At 44.4% G+C, this 22,839-nt stretch overlaps 2 protein-coding genes across 4 annotated transcripts in view; one reads left to right on the forward strand and one right to left on the reverse strand.

The window, feature by feature from the left end:
• Nucleotides 1-11,592, forward strand: part of LOC137445754 (sodium-dependent neutral amino acid transporter B(0)AT3-like) — a 38,399-nt gene extending 26,807 nt beyond the window's left edge. The window contains exons 6-12 of one of the 2 annotated variants that reach the window (XM_068147750.1): nt 497-609; nt 892-1,020; nt 4,032-4,188; nt 6,520-6,724; nt 7,837-7,996; nt 9,526-9,688; nt 10,793-11,592. In XM_068147750.1, coding sequence (XP_068003851.1) covers nt 497-609; nt 892-1,020; nt 4,032-4,188; nt 6,520-6,724; nt 7,837-7,996; nt 9,526-9,688; nt 10,793-11,005 — 1,140 coding nt within the window. In that variant the 3' untranslated portion in view covers nt 11,006-11,592. The remainder of the gene's footprint in view (nt 1-496; nt 610-891; nt 1,021-4,031; nt 4,189-6,519; nt 6,725-7,836; nt 7,997-9,525; nt 9,689-10,792) is intronic. The other variant, XM_068147752.1, reaches the window with a different exon arrangement.
• Nucleotides 11,593-14,391: 2,799 nt separating this feature from the next.
• The window catches only part of TERT (telomerase reverse transcriptase), a 37,667-nt gene continuing 29,219 nt past the window's right edge, over nt 14,392-22,839 (reverse strand). The window contains exons 14-16 of one of the 2 annotated variants that reach the window (XM_068147458.1): nt 22,510-22,634; nt 20,207-20,344; nt 14,392-14,821 (exon numbers count right to left, since the gene is read on the reverse strand). In XM_068147458.1, coding sequence (XP_068003559.1) covers nt 14,718-14,821; nt 20,207-20,344; nt 22,510-22,634 — 367 coding nt within the window. In that variant the 3' untranslated portion in view covers nt 14,392-14,717. Of the gene's footprint in view, nt 14,822-20,206; nt 20,345-22,509; nt 22,635-22,839 lie in introns of those variants that run through there. The other variant, XM_068147457.1, reaches the window with a different exon arrangement.

Raw genomic sequence — 22,839 nt, forward strand, 5'->3', positions numbered from 1 at the left:
GACTCCACCACCTCCCTGGGCAGCACATGCCAATGGCCAATTACTCTTTCTGTAAAGAACTTTCTCATCATCTTGAGCCTAAACTTCCCCTGGTGCAGCTTGAGACTTTGTCCTCTTGTTCTGGTGCTGGTTGCCTGGAAGAAGAGACCAACCCCCACTTGTCTACAACCTCCTCTCAGGAAGCTGTGGAGAGCAATAAGGTCTGCCCTGAGCCTCCTCTTCTCCAGGCTAAACAACCCCAGCTCCCTCAGCCTCTCCTCAGAGGGCTTCTGCTCAAACTACATACCTTTAACAGACCAAATTCTGTCTTCATAAACGCCTGCTTTTACTGGCACATTTTGTACAAGTACAAATTCCCATTGGCACTGTATTTATATGGCAACACAACTTACAATTTCAGAAGTGAAATGAGACAGATGAGGGAGGGAAACTGGGGGAGAAAAAGATAATAGTATTAATTTAAGCCTAATCCATGCATTTATTCAAACTATTCCAGCTGAACACTCTGAAAAATCCCAGGGTATGGCTTGATGCAGCTACCCAGATTTTCTTCTCCCTCTCTTTGGGTTTTGGAGGGCTTATTGCATTCTCAAGCTACAATCCACCAAAGTAAGTAGAATAATACCCCTTATAAACTGGCTGCATTCTTGCTGCATTCTGTGCACTTTTCTAGGATCCTCGAATCTCTTTTCTTTGGCTGTTGATAAAAGACCTTAATTTCTTCTTAAGAATCTTAACAGCTGATGTCTTTCTGAAAGGCCACATGGATTTTGTAACAGAGAGGGGAAGGGGAATCTAAAAAAAATGAAGTTTATGGAAATGTCCAAGAGAATCACAGATTAAATGCTGCCCTTTTTTCAGTCACTCCACTTGTTTGAATGCTTTTTCTAGCAATGACTGTGAGAAGGATGCTGTGACAGTTGCAATTGTGAACAGCATGACATCCCTCTATGCCTCCATCCCAGTCTTCTCTGTTCTGGGGTTTAAAGCAACCACAGGCTACTGGGACTGCCTGGACAGGTGAGAAACTTGTGTTTCCAGTGTTAATATTGTGGTTTCATAGAATCATTGAATCATAGAATCAATAAGGTTGGAAAAGACCTCAGAGATCATCAAGTCCAACCTGTCACCCAACACCTCATGACTAGTAAACCATGGCACCAAGTGACATGCCCAGTGCCCTCATGAACACATCCAGGGATGGCGACTCCACAGCTTCCCTGGGCAGCACATTCCAATGGCTAACAACTCTCTCCGTGAAGAACTTTCTCCTCACCTCAAGCCTACACTTCTCCTGGCACAGTTTGAGATTGTGTCCTCTGTGTTCTGGTGCTGGTTGACTGGGAGGAGAGACCAACACCCACCTGGCTACAACCTCCCTTCAGGGAGTTGTAGAGAGCAATGAGGTCACCCCTGAGCCTCCTCTTCTCCAGGCTAAATAATCCCAGCTCCCTCAGCCTCTCCTCATAGGGCTTGTGCTGGAGACCTCTCCCCAGCCTCATTACCCTTCTCTGGACACGTTCAAGAGTCTCAATGTCTTTCTTAAATTAAGGGGGCCAGAACTGGACACAGTACTCAAGGTGTGGCCTAATCATGGCTGAGTACAAGGGCACAATGACTTCCCTGCTCCTGCTGGCCACAACACATAAATGGTTTCAACACATAAATGAATGCCTTGCTACTTGGAGGGGAAAAGAAAAAAAAAAAACCAACAAAAAAGTTTTCAGAGAATTTATTCTCACTAAAAAAGGAAAAAAAGGAAAAGCATCAGCATGGAGAAGTCTGGTGTAAAAATAGTAAGTATTATGGCACTGTGACAAGAGTGACTGGGGGGCATAATTTTTAAGGAGCAAGACAAATTATTTTAAAAAATCCATTGCAAGTACTGCATCAGGGATAACATCTCAATACCAGCACCAGAACAAGAGGACACACTCTCAAGCTGCTCCAGGGGAAGTTTAGGCTGGAGGTTAGGAAGCAGTTCTTCACAGAAAGTCCTCAGAGTCCTAGTGGCCAGCAAGTTTGGCATGGGACAGCAATGTGACCTTGTGACCAAGAGAGCCGATGGTATCCTGGAGTACATCAATAAAAGTGTGTCCAGCAGGTCTAGGGAGGTTCTTCTGCCTTCTACTCTGCCCTGGTAAGACCACACTTGCCATACTGTGTCCAGTTTTGGGCTCTCCAGTTCAAGAAAGACAGAGAAGTGCTAGAGAAAATCCAACAGAGAGCCACGAGGATGATTAGAGGACTTGAGCATCCCTCCTGAGAAGAGAGACTGAGATCCCAGGCAACCAGCACCAGAACAAGAGGACACAGTCTCAAGCTGCACCAGGGGAGGTTTGGACTGGGTGTCAGAAAGAAGTTCTTCACAGAAAGCGAGATTGCCCATTGGAATGTGCTGCCCAGGGAGGTGGTGGAGTCACCATCACTGGAGATGTTTAAGAGGAGACTTGATGGGGTGCTTGGAGCCATGGTTTAGTTGATTAGATAGTGCTGGATGATAGGTTGGACTTGATGATTGCAAAGGTCTTTTCCAACCTGGTTAATTCTATTCTATTCTATTCTATTCTATTCTATTCTATTCTATTCTATTCTATTCTATTCTATTCTATTCTATTCTATTCTATTCTATTCTAATATCAGACTAGCATCAGAAGTAGTTAAAAAAACAACACCTTCCAATTCTACCAGATTCACTAAGTTACTAACAACAATTGGTTGAACTAGTCCAGAGAGCTAATCAAATAAAAATGGAAAATGTTTTGGAGACTGCAAATGCATAAAGTACTTAGAGTTTGTATCTGAAAGAGAAGACATTACCTAGTGGCAGAGGGGTTGGAAGAAGATGATCCTTGAGGTCCCTTCCAACCCTGACAATTCTGTGATCATCTGAATATCTTCTCCTAACTGTTTTATATAAAAGTCCTCATTTAATATTTTTTCTTTTATACCACAAGAGAAAGTAACACAACTTTCTGTTAACAACTTAATACATGTGTGCTGGGTTTCCCCCAGCATTAACTTTAGCCAGATTAACTCAGTTAGAAGCAAATGAAGCTGTAGAATAGAATAGAATAGAATAGAATAGAATAGAATAGAATAGAATAGAATTAAACAAGTTGGAAGAGACCTTTGAGATCATCGAGTCCAACCTATCATCCAACACCATCTAATCAACTAAACCATGGCACCAAGCACCCCATCCAGTCTCTTCCTAAACACTTCCAGTGATGGTGACTCCACCACCTCCCTGGGCAGCACATTCCAATGGGCCATCACTCTTTCTATGAAGAACTTCTTCCTAACATCCAACCTAAACGTCCTCTGGTACAGCTTGATGCTGTGTCCTCTTGTCCTGGTGCTGGCTGCCTGGTAGAAGAGACCAACCTCCTCCTGCCTACAACCACCCTTCAGGTAGTTGTAGACAGCAATAAGGTCTGCCCTGAGGCAAAAAGTATACTCTAGTAAAAACTCCCCCCTACAATGGAATGCAATGAATATATACAGGATTTACAATATTGTACAGATATTTACAATTAGCAAATAACAAGGAAACCCCCCTGGTCCAGAAGACCAGGGAAGCTGCTCCACTGTCCCCCTCCTCCAAACCCCCCCCCCACTCCCCAAATCTCCCCCACCCTCCCTGTACCAGAGAGAGAAAAGAGGAGTTGAGAGAAAGCAGCATTAATCTTATCTCAAAGCCAGCCAGTACCACCGTTATCTCCTGGGCGAAGCAAAACAGCCAGGTCAGAAAAGAAGAGAAAAGGAATGGGAATGGAAGTGAAATGTGAAGAATTTTTGTAATACAGCTCATATTATCCCAGATATCCATCCAATGAATTTGTTTAGAATAATCTTCTGTTTTCCTTTTCGCACCCAGTAGTGATTTGTTTATATCCTTCTACTTTTCTGCTCGAAATCTGCAGCTACATTTTAAAGGCATCGCCTAAAACTACTACCCACCTGCCACAACATTTCTAACCACATCCTCTGCAAACATTTAAAGTGATGAAGTGTTGGCTTCTCTGCAGGAACATCAACGGTATCATCAATATGTTTGATCTTCCAGAAGAAAGCATTGTGAGACAGAACTACACAGCTTGGATTAGTTTCCTAAATTCATCACATCCAGAAAAAATTGCTGGCCTCAAACTGAAAAGCTGTGACCTTCAAGAATTTCTTGATCAGGTACTTCCAACAAAGTAACCCTTAGGAAGGGTAGGCTATTCTAGGTAGGAAGGCTAACATCTTCCTTTTTCTTTCAAAGCACTTGTACTTTACCTGTAATGAATGTATTGAATACAATCAGGAAACAAAACAACATTTCAAAATCTGAACTAACACTGCTGTGTGACAGCCTGAGCTCAAAGCTCGCTGTTAATTACACCTTACCATCACAAAGCTGGACACTTTGGTTTATAGGAATAAGCACAACAGAGCAAAACTTCTAGCTGAAGGATTGTGGAAAAAAATGCTGAATGGGAGTTTCCTAAATCCCTGTTTAGGAAAATAGCACAGAATCGATGAAACTGGTCACTTTCCCCATCTTTCTAATCATAGAATTGTTAGGGTTGGAAGGGACCTCTAGGATCATTTAGTTCCAACCCGGTACACCTCACACTACATCAGGTTGCTCACAGCCACATCCAGCCTGGCCTTAAAAACCTCCAGGGATGAGGCTTCCACCACCTCCCTGGGCAACCTGTTCCAGTGTCTCACCACCCTCATGGGGAAGAACTTCTTCCTAAAATCCAATCTGAATCTACCCATTTCTAGTTTTGTTCTATCCCCCCCTAGTTCTCAACCTGACACCCTCAAAAGACCCTCCCCAGCTTTCTTGTAGGCCCCCTTCAGATACTGGAAGACCACAATTAGGTCTCCTCAGAGCCTTCTCTTCTCCTGAGTGAACAGCCCCAACTCCCTCAGTCTGTCCTCATAGGATTGGTGCTCCAGCCCTCTGATCATCCTCATGGCCCTTCTCTGGACGTGTTCCAGCACCTCCAGATCCTTCCTGTAATAGGGGCTCCAGAACTGGACAGAGTTCTCCAGGTTGGGTCTCACCAGAGCAGAGTAGAGGGGGAGAATCACCTCCCTTGACCTGCTGGGTATGTTTCTCTTGATGCAGCCCAGGATCTGATTGGCTTTCTGGGCTGCAAGTGCACACTAGTGGCTCATGTTGAGCTTCTCATCCCCCAGCACCCCTAGGGTCCTTTTCTTCAGAGCTGCTCTCAAGCCAGTTGCTGCCCAGCCTATATCAGTGACTGGGATTGTCCCCACCCAGATGCAGGTCTTGGTCCTGCACTTGGTCTTGTTGAACCTCATGACATTGTCATGGGCCCAACTCTCCAGCCTGTCAAGGTCCCTCTGGATGGCCTCCCTTCCCTCCAGCATGTCTGCTGCACCACACAGCTTGGTGTCATCAGCAAACTTGCTGAGGGTGCACTCAATGCCACTGTCCATGTCACCAACAAAGATGTTAAACAAGACTGGTCCCAGTACTGATCCCTGAGGGACTCCACTTGTCACTGGCCTCCACCTGGACAGGGACCCATTGACAGCCACCCTTTGGGTGCAGCCTCTTGTCCTTTCTGGTTTTCCTCTTCTCTGCACAGGATCTCACCAACATGTTGTTTTACCTCCAACCTCCCTCTACCCCACCAAAATACATCGTGATCCCCACCCTTTCCCTTCTTTCACAGATTTTTCTCCTGTGTTTACTTCTTCAACTTCATTCCAATTGCTCCAGTGCCTCCCACCCGGTCCTATAACACTCATTCACTACTCATCCATTTGTACTTCCTTGTTGTAAGTCATTATTACCTAATGAGAAATGAGAAAAAATAATCAATAAAAATGGGGCCATAGTTGCAGGAGAGAACAAAATGAAAGGAGCTTGAGAGAAAATAAAAAATAAAAACACAACTCTTAGGACAAAAGGGTGGACACAAGCCCTGTGAGGAGGGGCTGAGGGAGCTGGGAGGGTTTAGCCTGGACAAGAGGAGCCTCAGGGGAGTCCTTATTGCTCTCTCTACAACTACCTGAAAGGAGGTCATAGCCAGGTGGTCTCTTCTCCCAGGCAACCAGCACCAGAACAAGAGGACACAGTCTCAAGCTGCACCAGGGGAAGTTTAGGCTCAAGGTGATGAGAAAGTTCTTCACAGAAAGAGAGATTGGCCATTGGAATGTGCTGCCCAGGGAGGTGGTGGAGTCACCATCGCTGGAGGTGTTCAAGAGGGGACTGGATGTGGCACTTGGAGCCCTGGTTTAGTTGTCATGAGGTGTTAGGTATTAGGTGATAGGTTGGGCTTGATGATCTCTGAGGTCTTTTCCAACCTGGTTGATTCTGGGATTCAAAATGAAAACTTCCTCTAACACTACTCACTACCCAATTTTAAAACTGCTACCTGCCACAGGCCACCCAGCACTCCTGGCTCCAGGGAAGGACACAAGTGTGTTATAGTTCTATCCACATAAGACACCATCATAATGTTTATGTTTATCTGTTTGTGAATTCTGCAGAGTGTGTCAGGAACTGGCTTGGCTTTCATTGTTTTCACTCAAGCCATCATCCTCATGCCAGGCTCCCAGGCCTGGGCCATCCTGTTTTTCATAATGTTGTTCAGCTTGGGCCTTTCATCTATGTTTGGGAACATCGAGGGAGTCTTCACTCCTCTTCTAGAGCTTCAAATGATATCTAAATCAATACCCAAAGAGGTATTATCTGGTAAGGTCTTTGCTTTGTTTTGTTTATTGAAGTGCAAACTACCAACTGCTTAAAAAGTATCACAGCAAGATTAAGAATTTGCAATATTAACTCAGTTATCTCATAGGATTAGTAAGGGCAGTGGATTGTGTTTGCAGAAGATAAGTACATAGATGAGGTAGCAGTTATGGCAGAAGCTGTCAGATGACAACATGATATTGCCTTTGTCAGTTTTTCCTTTAGCTTGGAAGAGCTGTTCAAGAAAGCCTGATAAACTGCCATTCCTGGAGATGAGTTCACCCTGAGCTGTTGTAGACTTTGGGAAGAGCCTTGTCTGCACTCAAGCCTTTGGCACCAAGCAGTCACTTTAGGGCAGCCAGGGATATCAGCTGGTCTGCCATAACCAGCTGCACATGAATTTACTACATTGTCACAACTGGGGTCATTCACCCTGGTTTCATTCAGGGTTAGGTTGCTACAAAGCACTTCACATTTACTGTGAGCACACCCCAGCACAACATTACCCCTTTGAAAGCAAGGAGTAAGAGATCACAGTCCTGTTCTTGCCCCCAAACTGGAATATTTCTACCAGAGACAGTTACTGAATGCAACCTGCTTCTCAACAACCACACTCAGTGGGAGTCTGAGAGATCCTGCTGTGAAATAGGCCTAGAAAATTTTCTGCCGGTTTGAAGTAATGGATTAACACCCTTGCAGTGTGCCCCTTTAAATTCCTATGGGGACTATTGCTGTCATGCCTTATGCCTTTTTAGGGTCTTCATAGAGCAGCTTAAATTATATCCTTCTCATTTTACTGCTTCTTACACAGAAACAAATTATTTACAGCAGCCCAGGCTGTCTGCTGAACTTACTAACCACTAAAGGATGCTCCAAGTCACACAAATGCATTCCTCCTGCAACACTGTGTTGCCTCTTGGCCAACACACAAGGGAAAGCTGAGTTTAGGAAGCAACATCAGCTAAGTCAAAACCAGCTTGTTGTAGTTCCATGGAGGGAGAGAGAGTAAAAAGTCCCTAGGACAAGAGTGAAAACTATTTAGATAAAAAATATACTTCAAAAGTTCAGTTCACTACTGCAATAATAAAAATACATTGTTTCCCCGCCCCTTTCAGGTATAATATGTCTGGTTTGCTTCCTCATTGCTCTGTGTTTCACACTGGGTTCAGGGAGTTACTGGATTGACATTTTTGACAGCTATGCAAGTTCCTTGCCTCTTCTGGTCATCGCTTTCTTTGAAGTGGTTGGGGTTGTGTACATCTATAAAATGAAAAGGTACGTTGGAAACCAGGGAGAAGGGAGTGAGAAACCAGTGAGAAATGGTATAATGTGAGAAAACATCAATTTCCCTCTCAATCCATGTAGGTTACATATAGGCATGCAACACTAACTGGTTTCTGTAGCACTTACCAGGTCTGTGAATGGAGTCACTCTTTGGATCAAGTCTCCTATATTAGTAAAATAGGAAGGATAATCTCTTCAAAGCACTCATGGAAGGGGTTAGTGGGGGAGGGGAAGTTGGTCTAAGTATTAAGCTAGAAAGTCAACAGCCATTGTAGCTCTCTGGACAATGGGAGTGACACCATTTTCCTCAAATGTCCTTCTGTTGTCTTCTTTACTTTTGTATTTTTCATTTATCTTTATTTTCCCCATCAAACCTCACAGTAAGCAGCATGCAGTTGCTTACATCCCCTCCATTAAAAGGCTCAACCTGCATGCTAAGAGTTTTCACAGTCACAGACATTAATTAAATTCATTCTTCAGTTTAAAAGATTCCCTACATCCTCTGTTAACTGCAAATGCCAGAAACTTGATGATCTCTGAGGTATTTTCCAACCTTATTGATTCTATGATTCTATGTCCAAACAACTGCCACTACTCACTGCAGAGGAAGCTGGCTCAGGTTGCAGTAATTTTGTCTCTGACCTGTTATGATTTATTTGGTGCTGCTTACTTCAGGCTTCCTCCTAACAAGCTGTGTTTGGTGATTGTCTTTGTTTTAACAATAATTTGAACAGTTCTTCAAAACTGCTGTAATATTTTCATCATTTATTTGTGCTTAGAAAGCTCAGACTAGGTGCTCAGGTAATGTCAATTGACAGCGTGTACTGTACTGTGTCCAGTTCTGGGCCCCTCAATTTAAGAAGGACATTGAGACACTTGAACGTGTCCAGAGAAGGGCAACGAGTCTGGGGAGAGGTCTGGAGCACAAGCCCTATGAGGAGAGGCTGAGGCAGCTGGGATTGTTTAGCCTGGAGGAGGCTCAGGGGAGACCTTATTGTCTACAACTTCTTGAAGGGTGGTTGTGGCCAGGAGGGAGTTCATCTCTTCTCCCAGGCAATCAGCACCAGAACAAGAGAACACAGTCTCAAACTGTGCCAGGGGAAGTTTAGGCTGGAGGTGAGGAGAAAGTTCTTCACCGAGAGAGTTGTTAGCCATTGGAATGTGCTGCCCAGGGAGGTGGTAGAATCACCATCCCTGAAGGTGTTCCAGAGGGGATTGGATGTGGCGCTTGGTACCATGGTCTAGTAGTCATGAGGTCTGTGGTGACAGGTTGGACTTGATGATCTTTGAGGTCTTTTCCAACCTTGTTGATTCTATGATTCTATGACAATGTAACACGTTACTGATCCTCGATAGACATTGGTAAAGACTTACTTTATTGGCAAGTTATTAAGGAAGGGTATGGAACAGAAAGATTTATGGAGTTGTACCATGTATTTAAAACTTCAGAGAAAAATATGAAAAGTGAAACTGTTACCACTCAAACCTGCCACCATCACAAATATGCCTCCTCTTAAAAGGTTCAGTAAAGATTTGAAACAGATGACCGGACGAAAACCCAATCTCTACTGGCAGATCACGTGGAGGTTTATCAGCCCTCTGCTCCTGCTCATTGTCTTCATGGCCTTCGTGATGCTTCAGATACAGAACTCACCAACCTATGCAGCCTGGAACCCTGAATATGTATGTTCCACAATATTTTCAGAATGTCTCACAACAGCAAGAGCTGTATACTTTTCTGCCTTACTATCCTTTATAATCCTTGCCATCTACTGCATAATGCAGCCTGAAGTGATGCAGTGCTCAGAATGAGAAGTCTCCAGTGTGCACAGAGGTTACCCATAACTAAATGTGTTTCTGCTCACAGAGCCTCTTCTTGAGGAGTCCTGCAGAGCCTGTGTTCATGCTTCTCACAGATGTGTGTAATGCAGAGAACTGCTGAAGTGAATTCTCTCTCAGACAGTTCCATACTTGCAGGGTGTTCAGAGGTGGAACAAATGCATGAGCAGAGCTTTAGAGCTGCATGGCAGATGCCAGGGATGAAAATATTTCTCTGTGAGAACTACCAGTATCTCTGTGGCCCTGATGAATACATGAATAGGTACTTTTGACAAGCAGGGAGGAAGGGAGGGAGGCAGTGGTCCAGTAATAGCATTGGTTAACTGGGCACCAAAGATACATCAAAGCTGAGAACACTGGAGCTGGACAGTACTGTCTCACATTGGTTGCAGTTTCTTGGATCCCTGTCAAATACACCCTGCTAAGAGATCTGAAGATTCTGGCCTTAAACTGCCTGAGGATTATCCAGTATCAGTGACTCCTCCAAATGCCTTGAAGCATCTATCATCCCAAAATAAAACTCAGCTACAGACTTGCAGAAATTGCTTTATCATCATTCCCTTGAACTCTCCCATAGGAATCTTTCCTATTTGGCAAAAAGCAGGCTTGGTAATTACTGAGGCCAGTTCAGATTTTAGTACTCAGAAAAATAATCCAAGCTTAACCAAGAGAGGATGAAAGTTTGGTAACTCTTTGGGCAACCCCTGCATCCCTAGGAATGTGTCACACTTCCAGCTACAAATCTTTGAAACTGTCAATGATTTACAACCATCTTCAGACCCACAAGAAGGGTATACAGAGGTCCTGGCCACTGAAAACTATTGTAGAGCAAGAGTAAAACCTTTTCTATCCTTATTATAACAGTTTAAGAAAATGCAAATGGAAATTCTACCAAACTTTAAGTGTGCCTACCAATTATTTCTTTTGGTTGCCTTTTTATCTCCACAGGAAGGCTTCCCTATGAAAGAGGAGAAAGTTTATCCGCCATGGATACTGGCCATCTGTGTGCTGTTAGCTCTCCTTCCCTGTGTGTTTGTGCCTTTGATAGCACTCTTCCATCTGATCAAACGAATGTGCAGCAGCAAGGACCCAAACTTAGTACCACCAGAAGTGTTTTCATGTCAGAGGGCTAATAGCAACTTCTCTCATCCAAAAGAATAAACTCTCAGTGAAACTGTCTCTAAATAAAAATAAGATAGCCTTTGTCAGACATGATTAGCTGGAGTATGGTATCATCCAAACAACCTGGTTCATATGTTTAGTCAGTCACTCATTCATACTCTGTAAGCAATGCTGGTTTGTTTCCTTTTTTCCCCCAACCAATTTCACAACAGTTTTATTAACCTTGATCCTCCTCCATCCCGTCTTGCTGATTGAAAACCAGCCAAATTGCTTTAACCCTTTCTTGCATTACCAACTTCGTGTCTCTCCTAGGCCAGACTAAATTTGGAAAGCCTGCTAATTATTGTAAGTCCTCTCTGTCTTCCTTCACTTCTCTTCAAAAAACCACCAATCAGTCCTAAGGATCAGCAACATCAAAGAAACTGGAACAGAAGCACCTACAGTTTTGTTCACTAACCCCTCCCTGAGAGATGTAGAATGGAAGCTCTTAAAGAGTAAGGACTCATGTCCATTACACTCTACTTCTTGTAAATCCCTATACACCTTTAAATAGCAGTAATCTTGTCACTGTTTCATATTCTCAAGCACTGAAAAGACCAAAAATAAAGCATCACAAGTTAAAAGCATGTACATTAAGTAAATCTGAGTAAATAACTCTGCACAAACCTCTTACCTCAGCAGATTCCAGAATTTACTGGAAAAGCAAATTTATTCTAAACATACTGTGACAAAAAGTAAACCTCCAATTTATCCCCCTCAATTGCTGAACACAGTAACTGAATAGTGCAATGCAAGCATAGATGTACAGAAGCCTCTAAGTGCCTGCAACCTTACATGACATGACAATAAAGTTAATCTTTACTCAAAAACATGTTTTCCTGCACTTGGTTGCAGAACCTGGCCACTCTGCAGTCATGGGAAAGGAGGAGTCTCTCAATCATGATACTCAAGTAACCAGTAGTCTGCAGAAACATAGGTCAAATATGTGAGGATAAGGTGCAGCAAAGCTTTTAGCCCAAGTCATTTACAGTCAAGAGAACAAGACGAAGATAAAGAAAATAGAGGCAACTTCGGTATTTAGCCTTGTGTGGCTACACACCAGTAAGGTTTCATAAAAGGTAACTGGCATTTGGCCACACAGTGAAGATGAACCATAGAATGGTTTGGGCTGGAAGAACTTCAGAGGTCACCTAGTCCACACCACCCTGCCATGGACAGGGACACCTTCCACTAGACCAGGTTGCTCAAAGCCTCATCCACACTGGTATTGAACAGTTCCAGGGAAGGGCAATCCACAACCTCTCTGGGCACCCAGTTCCAGAGTCGCAACACCTTCATGGTAAAGAATTTCTTCCTCAGAATGAGACTTAAACTCTGCAGAGCAAAGGCAGCTACTTAACTCCTTGAAACCACTGCAAGGAGAACAGCAAGCCTAGGAAGGAGATACTTGAAAATTTTCTTTCATGGTTTTTGCTGTGTATTTCCATCTGTTTACCGATGGCCTTCAGCAACAGCAGTTACAGTTTAAAACTGATGACACAGCAAGTAGTGCTGGGGAAAAGCAAACACTGACTCAGGGAATTGCAAGCATTGCACTTCATGCAGCTTATTTTATCAGAGTATTCATAGTGATATCAAGGAATAATGGGCTAATCCAAGACACTGAACCTCACATTCCTTCCATTCTCCATGCTAGAGCATCCTGTGGAAGCCACATAAAGGGGCAAAGAAGCTGGAAACAGCCCCATTCTTTTCTAGGAGGGTCCTGGAATGATACAAAAACCCTTTAACATCAAAACTTGAGACAATAAAATGGTTTGGCTTGCATGGAATCTCAGTTCAAACATTCAGAAGCAGGTCAATCCATGATGTTTTCCAGTCCTCCCAAGCCCTTATCTGCAAAGCTTTCTGAAACACAGAGCAATTCAGCAGAGTTCTTGTTCCAGTTATCTACTCCACTTATCCAGGACATTCTTTTGAACACTCTGTATGTTTGTCTTGGGACACAGTCTCAAGCTGCACCAGGGGAGATTTAGGCTGCATGTTAGGAAGAAATTCTTCACAGAACGAGAGGCTGGCCATTAGCATGGGCTGTCCAGGGAGGTGGTGGAGTCACCATCACTGGAAGTGTTAAAAAGAGACTGGATGAGGCACTTGGTGCCATGGTTTATTTGATTAGATGGTGCTGGGTGATAGGCTGGAGTCAATGATCTCAAAGGTCTTTTCCAACCTGGTTAATTTTATATTCTGTATTTTTTGTATATATAGTGAAGTTTTGACACTTTCCCATTCATCTTGAGCTGTATTGGTTATGGTTCTTATCTGGCTTTAAAACCCTGTGTAGAGTGTCAGTCTTCTTCACCCAACACCATCTAATCAATTAAACCATGGCACTAAATGCCTCATCCAGTCTCTTTTTAAACACTTCCAGTGATGGAAGCCTCATCCCTAGAGGTTTTTAAGGCCAGGCTGGATGTGGCTGTGAGCAACCTGATGTAGTGTGAGGGGTCCCTGGCCATGGCAGAGGGTTGGAACTAGATGATCCTTGAGGTTCCTTCCAACCCTAACAATTCTATGATTCTATTGAAAGTATATAAAACATATACTAAACATAACCAGCTTTTATGCTGAAATTTTGGCATGTATTAGTTGAGTTCTCTGCAGCATAGGATTTATAATCTACACATCCTGCACTGGTTAGGCCGCACCTCAAGTACTGTGTCCAGTTCCAGGCCCCTCAGTTTAGGAAGGATGTTGACTTGCTGGAATGTGTCCAGAGAAGGGCAACAAAGTTGGTGAGGGGTTTGGAACACAAGCCCTATGAGGAGAGGCTGAGGGAGCTGGGGCTGCTTAGCCTGGAGAGGAGGAGACTCAGGGGATACCTTATTGCTCTCTACAACTACCTGAAGGGAGGTTGTAGACAGGCAGAGGTTGGTCTCTTCTCCCAGGCAACCAGCACCAGAACAAGAGGACACAGTCTCAAGCTGCACCAGGGGAGGTTTAGGCTGGAGGTTAGGAAGAAGTTTTACACAGAGAGAGTGATTGCCCATTGGAATGTGCTGTCTGAGGAGGTGGTGGTGTCACCATCGCTGGAGGTGTTCAGAAGGAGACTTGATGGGGTGCTTGGTGCCATGGTTTAGTTGATTAGGTGGTGTTGGATGATAGGCTGGACACGATGATCTTGAAGGTCTCTTCCAACCTGGTTCATTCCATTCCATTCCATTCCATTCCATTCCATTCCATTCCATTCCATTCCATTCCATTCCATTCCATTCCATTCCATTCCATTCCATTCGCTCTTGCCTTGTGCAGGTGACTGTTTTTCAGGACAGGGCAGGTTGTTAAAGACTACTACAAAATAAAGGCATTGGAGACAAGTACTGCAAGTAACCAAACAATTTATTATTACAAAATAGTCTGCCACACAAAGAAGCAAGGACAAGTTCTTCAGGAACAACACACTGAAACAAGGAGGTAGGTCTGTTCACACAGGACACAGTTGAATGATGCCTTCAATCATGAAGCCAGGAATTCCTGAATGAAACCAAGTCAGTTATTTCAAATGGCCTTTGAATGTACAGACAAACACAAGTGTATTAACAAAGCTGCCTGCTCTGCATCCTTGTGTGGTATCTGAGAAACAAACAGGAGACACTTCTGAGTGAAGCTGGGTTTGGTCAACTCTACCAGAATAAACCACAGAGAAAAGTATCTAAAGATCTAGCAAAATTATAAACAAAACAAACTTCAATCATTCCAGTATATGAGTGAAATCTTGACAAAGAGATGGCTCTGTCACTGTTCTCAGTAGTGCCATAGTATCCTTTGGGATGTTCCTGAGTAGCTGCATTTGACCTGCAAAAATAACAGAAGTTATTTGTTACTGCTCCAAGTAACTAGCGATTCTGTTTCAGGGAAAAGGAATGAAATCAAAGCTAGCTGAATCCAATCAAAAAGCCGAAAACATCCGGAGTATGGTGATTAAAAAAAAGCCTGGAATAAAATATGCTACATTTCTCCCACCTTTAAATTAGACTAAGAAATAAAAAGGTTGAAAGTCATATACTAAAACATCAACGAATTAAGAAAACCAAGGAGGAAATTGCTCCTAGAATGTCCTTGTAACACTTTGCTTGGATTTAAGAATCTCAAAGTGTTTTGAAAACTCTAAGACCATTTATTCAATAACTATATCCACCCAAAAAGGTCTTCTGTCAATCACAGAATCAATAAGGCTGGAGAAGACCTCAGAGATCATCAAGTCCAACCTGTCATGCAACACCTCATGACTACTAAACCATGGCACCAAGTGCCACATCCAATCCCCTCTTGAACACCTCCAGGGACAGTGACTCCACTACCTCCCTGGGCAGCACATTCCAATGGCTAGCAACTCTCTCTGTGACGAACTTTCTCCTCACCTTGAGTCTAAACCTCCCCTGGTGCAGCTTGAGACTCTGTCCTCTTGTTTTGGCGCTGGTTGCCTGGGAGAAGAGACCAACCCCCTCCTGCCTACAACTTTCCTTCAGGAAGTTGTAGACAGCAATAAGGCCTCCCCTGAGCCTCCTCTTCTCCAGGCTAAACAACCCCAGCTCCCTCAGCCTCTCCTTGCAGGGCTTGTGCTCGAGGCCTCTCCCCAGCCTTGTTGCACTTCTCTGGACACGCTCAAGAGTCTCAATGTCCTTCTTAAACTGAGTGACACAGAACTGGACACAGGACTCAAGGTGTGGCCTAACCAGTGCTGAGTACAGGGGCACAAGGACTTCCCTGCTCCTGCTGGCCACACTATTCTCGATGCAGGCCAGGAGGCCATTTGTCTCTTTGGCCGCCTGGGCACACTGCTGGCTCAAACCACAGTTACTTTGAAGACCCCATTTTAAACAGTGCTAAAGACAAGGGACAGGTCCTTATCTGGTTCCTAATGTTTACCTACAGCAGGAAGGTATTCTGAAACTTGCTCCTCCCCTGCACTTTCAGACATGACATCAAAGTAGCCTATGCTTGGAACTGACATCCACAAAAAATTTGTAAAAATAAAATACATGGGACATGCACCTTTCACTGTGCCAGTGGGAGCTGCAATTCTCTGTGCTGCGTTTTCACTGTAAGAGAGGAAAGGCTAACAGCTTTGAATCACACCAGAGTCACCAAGTACACTGTCAACAGCATTATAGACAATAAAAAGGACTTTTAAAAGACTAGGAAGAACCTGTAGAATCCTAGCAACAGTTTAAGTCTGTTACCCAAACAGAAATGGCAAAATTGTCAATGGTGCAGAAAGGTAGAAGCACACAGTCAGTATTTGTTCTGTGCTTGGAGAGGAGATAGATGATGTATTTATATCTTATCATGATAAGGAAAGACTTGCTCCTTTCCCCACTGTTAATAATAGGAGGGACATTCAACAGTAACTATGTTTTAATACTTAACTCTGAGGAATGATGACCACTTGTACTGAGAAACCCCTAACTGTTGATATTTAACAGGTTCTCAAACCGTGGGAAGAAACTCCTCCTGAGAGCCTATGAGCTTGGTATTGATTCCCATTGAGAGCAAAGGAAAGGCATGTTCAGGAGTTTATATCAATTCCTGTCAACAACATGATCTTACAGGAGGCACAGCTTGTATATAGCAAATAAACTCTAAAACAACCACCATCCTTTTTGCTGTCAAGTCAATACAGGCACTTAGTAGTGATGTGCCTTGGCACAGCAATCTGTATATAGAGATACTGAGCTAACCCCCTAGGAGCACACCTGAGAACCACTGAATTCCCTGTCACAGTTGCTCTGACAGCCACACATGTTACTTGATTTCCAGTAGTAAGATGAAACTTAGAGTTTAAAATGAACTCTGATATTTCTACATCATGCTCCTATCTGCAGTCACCTTCTCTGCAGTGTGTTGTTCTGATTACAGTTACTACCCAGGAATAAGTCTGATTCAGGCCAAACAAAACTAACTTACAAGACCAAGTGGAAGACAATGTCTCTTTATATGGATTTTAGCATGTTCCCACAGGATTGGGAAACTTAGTAATTCACTCAATTTGGAATTAAAAAAGAAATATAAACACTATATACAATCAGGTGGATGAAAATAGCCTTCATCTCTGATCAGAGATCTTGGGAGAGATGGAGACAGTGATGCATGCTCATGACAAAGGTATGCATGAAGGTACCACTGCAGATCACAAGATGTCTTTGTAGTGCTTTAAAGTACCAGCACACTGATGTCTCACCCTAACCAACTCTTAAAGGAAGGAGAAATACACATGCAGACAAAACACCTCTCAAAATCAGAGTCACTGGTTCCAGTGGCAACACAAACTGACCCAAACAGCTGTGCTCCTGCCAAATACCTTGTAGGTACTCTGGGAGCTTTTCCTTAAAAGCGCAACTACCTAAGTGGTTCACTAAGTATTGTGTCCATCCTTGCAGCGCAGGAAGAACAGGGCTAGTGCAAGTACAGACAAGTTTTCAGGTCTATAAGCAAATAGAGATCTCTCAGAGATGGCATTAGTTACTTGGGCCCCGGTGATCTGTTGACCAATCACAGCAACAGCTTCCATTTTTGGTTTCACAGCAAAAAGGAATCACAACCTGCTAATTGTTTAGACAGCCATCAAGCAAAAATCTCTGAACTTTTGACCTTCCTGCAGTGTACCTGGAAGTCTCAGATATTTCCAAAAGAAAATGAATCATAGAATCAATAAGGTTGGAAAAGACCTCAAAGATCAAGTCCAACCTGTCACCACAGACCTCATGACTACTAGACCATGGCACCAAGTGCCACATCCAATCCCCTCTTGAACACCTCCAGGGATGGCGACTCCACCACCTCCCTGGGCAGCCCATTCCACTGGCTAACAACTCTCTCTGTGAAGAACTTTTTTCTTCATCTCAAGCCTAAACTTCCCCTGGCACAGCTTGAGACTGTGTCCTCCTGGGCCATGTACATAAAAAGAGAGAGTCATCTTGACATTGCGGTTGTGAAGGATGGGTTCTGCCTTAGAGAAGGTTAAGATCATGAAAGATTAACTGCAAATTACTCTTTTCAAGAGAATGTCACCACTAATTCTCTTGCTTTTGGAGTTTCCTGGCTCCACCCCCAGAGTATTCAGTAAATACATTCATAGCCCTTCCCAGGAATTCAGGAAGCAAGGTTATTCCACTTCTGCAAGGGCAATGCTCACTGTCAGAGAAGCCAAGTGATGGTCAGTTTTCCCTTCTTGAGTTAGAAATTGGGCATACAGAGCTAAGCCTAGACCACACACAAGTTTTGTGTTAGTATTGTGGTTATGGAAAGGGGCTGTACATGTACGGCAGAAGGAACCCCAGTGGGAATCATTATTCACACTAGGAACATACCACCTGCACTTCCCAGCCTGTTTTGCCTGGTACCTCTGGTGCTGTGATTTTGTGGACAGCAGAGACCACTTTGATGGCAGATGCACACATCCACACATGAACAAGGAGATTCTGCTGAACAATGGAGCCCCCTAGGGCTGCACCTCCAAATTGAGTGTACTGCCAGATTCAGTAGCAAAGCATGTACACAGGTGGGAGACAGAGCTCTGGCTTAGATTGTGGCCTTCCAGTCAAAGATCCCAGGAGTTAAACCTTCATCATTAAGAGATGAAAATTCCTATGTGCCCTGTACGGATCTTAGAGAAGTGACACAGATCCCTGAGAAACAAATTATCTTACAAGGTTGTGACTTCTGCATTCATTCTCTGCTCAGTTCGTCTGCCAGCTGGCAGTGGCATCATTCACCACCACCCTCTGGGCCCAGCCCTCCAGCCAATTCTTAACACAGCCCAAAGTTCTCCTGTCCAAGTACAGAGCCCAGCCAGTGCTTCTGTTTCAGAGTGATCCTGGTGATATGTGTCCCAAGCTGTGCCAGGGGAGGTTTAGGCTGGAGGTTAGGAAGAAGTTCTACACACAGAGAGTGATTGCCCATTGGAATGGCCTGCCCGGGGAGGTGGTGGCGTCACCATCATTGGAGGTGTTTAGGAGGAGACTTGATAGGGTGCTTGGTGCCATGGTTTAGTTCATTAGGTGGTGTTGGATGATGGGTTGGACACGATGATCTTGAAGGTCTCTTCCAACCTGGTCTATTCTATTCTATTCACTTTTTTTGGTGACTGGCTGGAAAGCAGCCCTGAGGAGAGAGACTTGGGGGTGCTGGTGGACGAGAACCTCAACATGAGCTCTCAGTGTGCACTTGCAGCCCGCAAAGCCAATCACATCCTGGGCTGCATCAGGAGAAGTGTGGCTAGCAGGTCAAGGGAGGTGATTCTCCCCCTCTACTCAGCTCTGGTGAGACCCCACCTGGAGTACTGTGTCCAGTTCTGGAGTCCCTATTACAAGAGGGATATGGATGTGCTGGAAGATGTCTAGAGAAAGGCCACGAGGATGATCAGAGGGCTGGAGCACCTCTCCTATGAGGACAGACTGAAGGAGTTGGGGCTGTTCAGTCTGGAGAATAGAAGGCTCCGAGGTGACCTAATGGTGGCCTTCCAGTATCTGAAGGGGGCCTACAAGAAGGCTGGGGAGGGACTTCTCAGGATATCAGGTAGTGATAGGACTGGGGGAATGGAATGAAGCTGGAGGTGGGAAGATTCAGGCTGGATGTGAGGAGGAAGTTCTTCACCATGAGAGTGGTGAAGCCCTGGAATGGGTTGTCCACGGAGGTGGTTGGGGCACCGTACCTGGAGGTGTTTAAGCCCAGGCTGGATGAAGCTCTGTCCAGCCTGATGTAGTGTGGGGTGTCCCTGCCCATGGCAGAGGGGTTGGAACGAGATGATCCTTGTGGTCCCTTCCAAGCCTGACTGATACTGTGATACTATGGTATGAGTTTACACTGCAGAAGGAACTCATTCAGCTGTGAATTAATGTACATTTTCACAACCAGAAAACTGAGCATTCTTATTCCATTTAGTTAAACCTGCTGAGAATGCTTCTATGATTAACCCAACCTTATTAAGCTTCCTGAACTGTACACACTTACTGCCTGCCAAGTATCAATAGCTGTCCCTTGAGAACAAGGCTCTAGAACATGCAGTGAAGAAAAGCAGTTTTAATTTGGCTACTTAGTAAATCCAAACAAAATCAAAAAGCTCATTTATGTACATTCTAGAGCAAAAAATTAGGCTAAGAAACCTTTAAAAGTCCACTAGATTTCAAGTTTCATTACAGTTAACTGTATTTCTTACTGTGAAAATAATTGAATACTTACAAATCTTTAGGGGCTTAAGGAGGCATTTGTAAATAATTCTGTACTTGGACAGTTTGACAGTGAAGGCATGGTAGCAGAGCCATTCTGCTGCCTCAAAAGGGAACATGTCAGACACACCTTTGGTTCCTACGGCAAACCCTAGAGACAGAACAGGAAAATAACATCACTGAACATTATGAGCAGTAAGAACTACAACCTCTCATCCTATAAATTCATTCCAAGACTTCTATTAAAAACCTATGCAGTCAATTAAGTCTCCAGTGCCAATGAGTACTAAAAAACTAAAACCTGAAACATTTCAGTATTTTCAGGAAACTGAGTCTAAGTTGCCCAGGGAGGTCATGAATGTCCTGGAGGTGTTCAAGGCCAGGTCGGACAAGGCCTTGAGCACCTCCAAAGTAGAAGAATGTCACTGCCCATGGCAGGTGGGTTGGAACTACAAGGTCTTCAAGGTCCCTTCTAACCTAAACCATTCCATAAATTTATGACTTCCTGCATTTACACATGAAGAATTACACACAGCATCACCCAGGCTGGAGAAGACCTCCAACATCATCAAGGCTAACTGATCACCCAACCCTATCTAACCAATGTGGCTGTTCTTAGTCGGTGGAATGATTTGTACATTTCACTCTTCATCTTCAAGGTCCCTTCCAACTTAAACCATTCCATAAATTTATGATTTCCTATGTTTACACATACAGAATTACACACAGCATCAACGAGGCTGGAAATGACCTCCAACATAGAATAGACTAAACCAGGTTGGAAGAGGCCTTCAAGATTGTCACGTCCAACCTATCATCCAACACCACCTAATCAACTAAACCATGGCACCAAGCACCCCATCAAGTCTCCTCCTGAACATGTCCAGTGATGGTGACACCACCACCTCCCTGGGCAGCCCATTCCAATGGGCAATCACTCTCTCTGTGTAGAACTTCTTCCTAACCTCCAGCCTAAACCTCCCCTGGTGCAGCTTGAGACTGTGTCCTCTTGTTCTGGTGCTGGTTGCCTGGGAGAAGAGACCAACCTCTGCCTGTCTACAACCTCCCTTCAGGTAGTTGTAGAGAGCAATAAGGTATCCCCTGAGTCTCCTCCTCTCCAGGCTAAGCAGCCCCAGCTCCCTCAGTCTCTCCTCATAGGGCTTGTGCTCCAAACTCCTCACCAACTTTGTTGCCCTTCTCTGGGCACATTCCAGCAAGTCAACATCCTTCCTAAACTGAGGAGCCCAGACCTGAACTGGACACAGGACTTAAGGTGTGGCCTAACCAGTGCAGTGCACAGGGGCAGAATGACCTCCCTGCTCCTGCTGGCCATACTGTTCCTGATGCAGGCCAGGATGCCATTGGCCCTTTTGGCTGCCTGGGCACACTGCAGGCTCATGTTCAGCCTACCATCAACCAGTACCCCCAGGTCCCTCTCTGCCTGGCTGCTCTCCAGCCACTCTGACCCCAGCCTGTAGCACTGCATGGGGTTGCTGTGGCCAATGTGCAGAACCTGGCACTTGGATGTGTGTGGTGGTTTAGGCTGGGTGCTGGCCCGGATGCCACTGCACAGACCACACCTGGAAGGTCCCAAGGGGTGGGCCCAGCCCAGGGGGGTGGTCATAGGAAACCAGGTATTGCAATCCCATAATGCCCTGCTCCCCTATAAAATGTCCATGCGGGGTCTTCACTTCCTATTTCATCCCCAGCTGCTGCCTAGGTAAAATGGCGTGAGTTGCCTCCTTTGGGCCTGCCCAGGCCCAAGGCTGGGTTGGGGGGGGAGGAAAGAGCCCTGGGGGTTTGGGTGTACCCCCAGGTGGGGATGGGTATGTTGTGGGATTTGTCTCTTTTGTCATGGTGCTTGTGGTTCTCTGTAAAGCTTTCATTGTTGGTTTGTTTTTTAATTGTTTTTTTCTATTTAAACTTTCCATCACTTTTGCAATCTGTTTGTCTGAGTCATTGTTTCTGCCCGTGGTGAGGAGGGGGTTTTGCCCCAACCCATTACATTTTGGTGCCCAACGTGAAGCTTGAACCCACGACCCTGAGATTAAGATTTTCATGCTCTACCGACTGAGTCATAGTTGACTGTGTTAAATCTCATGCTGTTAGATCCTGCCCATCTGTCCAGCCTGTCAAGGTCCCTCTGCAAAGTCTAACCAATCACCCCACCCTATCTAATCAATACGGTTATTCTTAGTTGGTGGAGTGATTTGCCTGTATTTTTCATTCTTGATCTTTTACTGAAAGTGATACAATCTGACCACACATTCAAGACATTTTGCCGAAAAACAATTCCCCAGACCTAACATACTATACCTGCATTTTTCATTTTCACGGTAGAATAGCAGCATGATGCAGTCTGAGAGATGATCCTTAGAAAGAAATCAGGATTGTTTCTAACCTTCTGGTTGAATGGAAGTTGGAGAACACAGGCATGGAACCTGTTCACAAAAACAGTCTATTTGATTATGAGCAATTTGCAATTTCAAATGAAACTATGATCAAGTACCTTAGGTACTATACAACCTTTAAAAGAACTCAACAGTCTTTGGCTGTATCAACACTGCTGGCATACAACACTCCTCCTATTTATGCATTTCCCTGGAGCATCAGACACACACATTTGTTTGCAGATTTTCGTCCATA

This window comes from Melanerpes formicivorus, unplaced genomic scaffold (genome assembly GCF_026170545.1).
Source record: "Melanerpes formicivorus ecotype bairdi unplaced genomic scaffold, bMelFor1.0.p_v2 SCAF_15, whole genome shotgun sequence".
NCBI classification, from domain to species: Eukaryota; Metazoa; Chordata; class Aves; order Piciformes; family Picidae; genus Melanerpes; species Melanerpes formicivorus.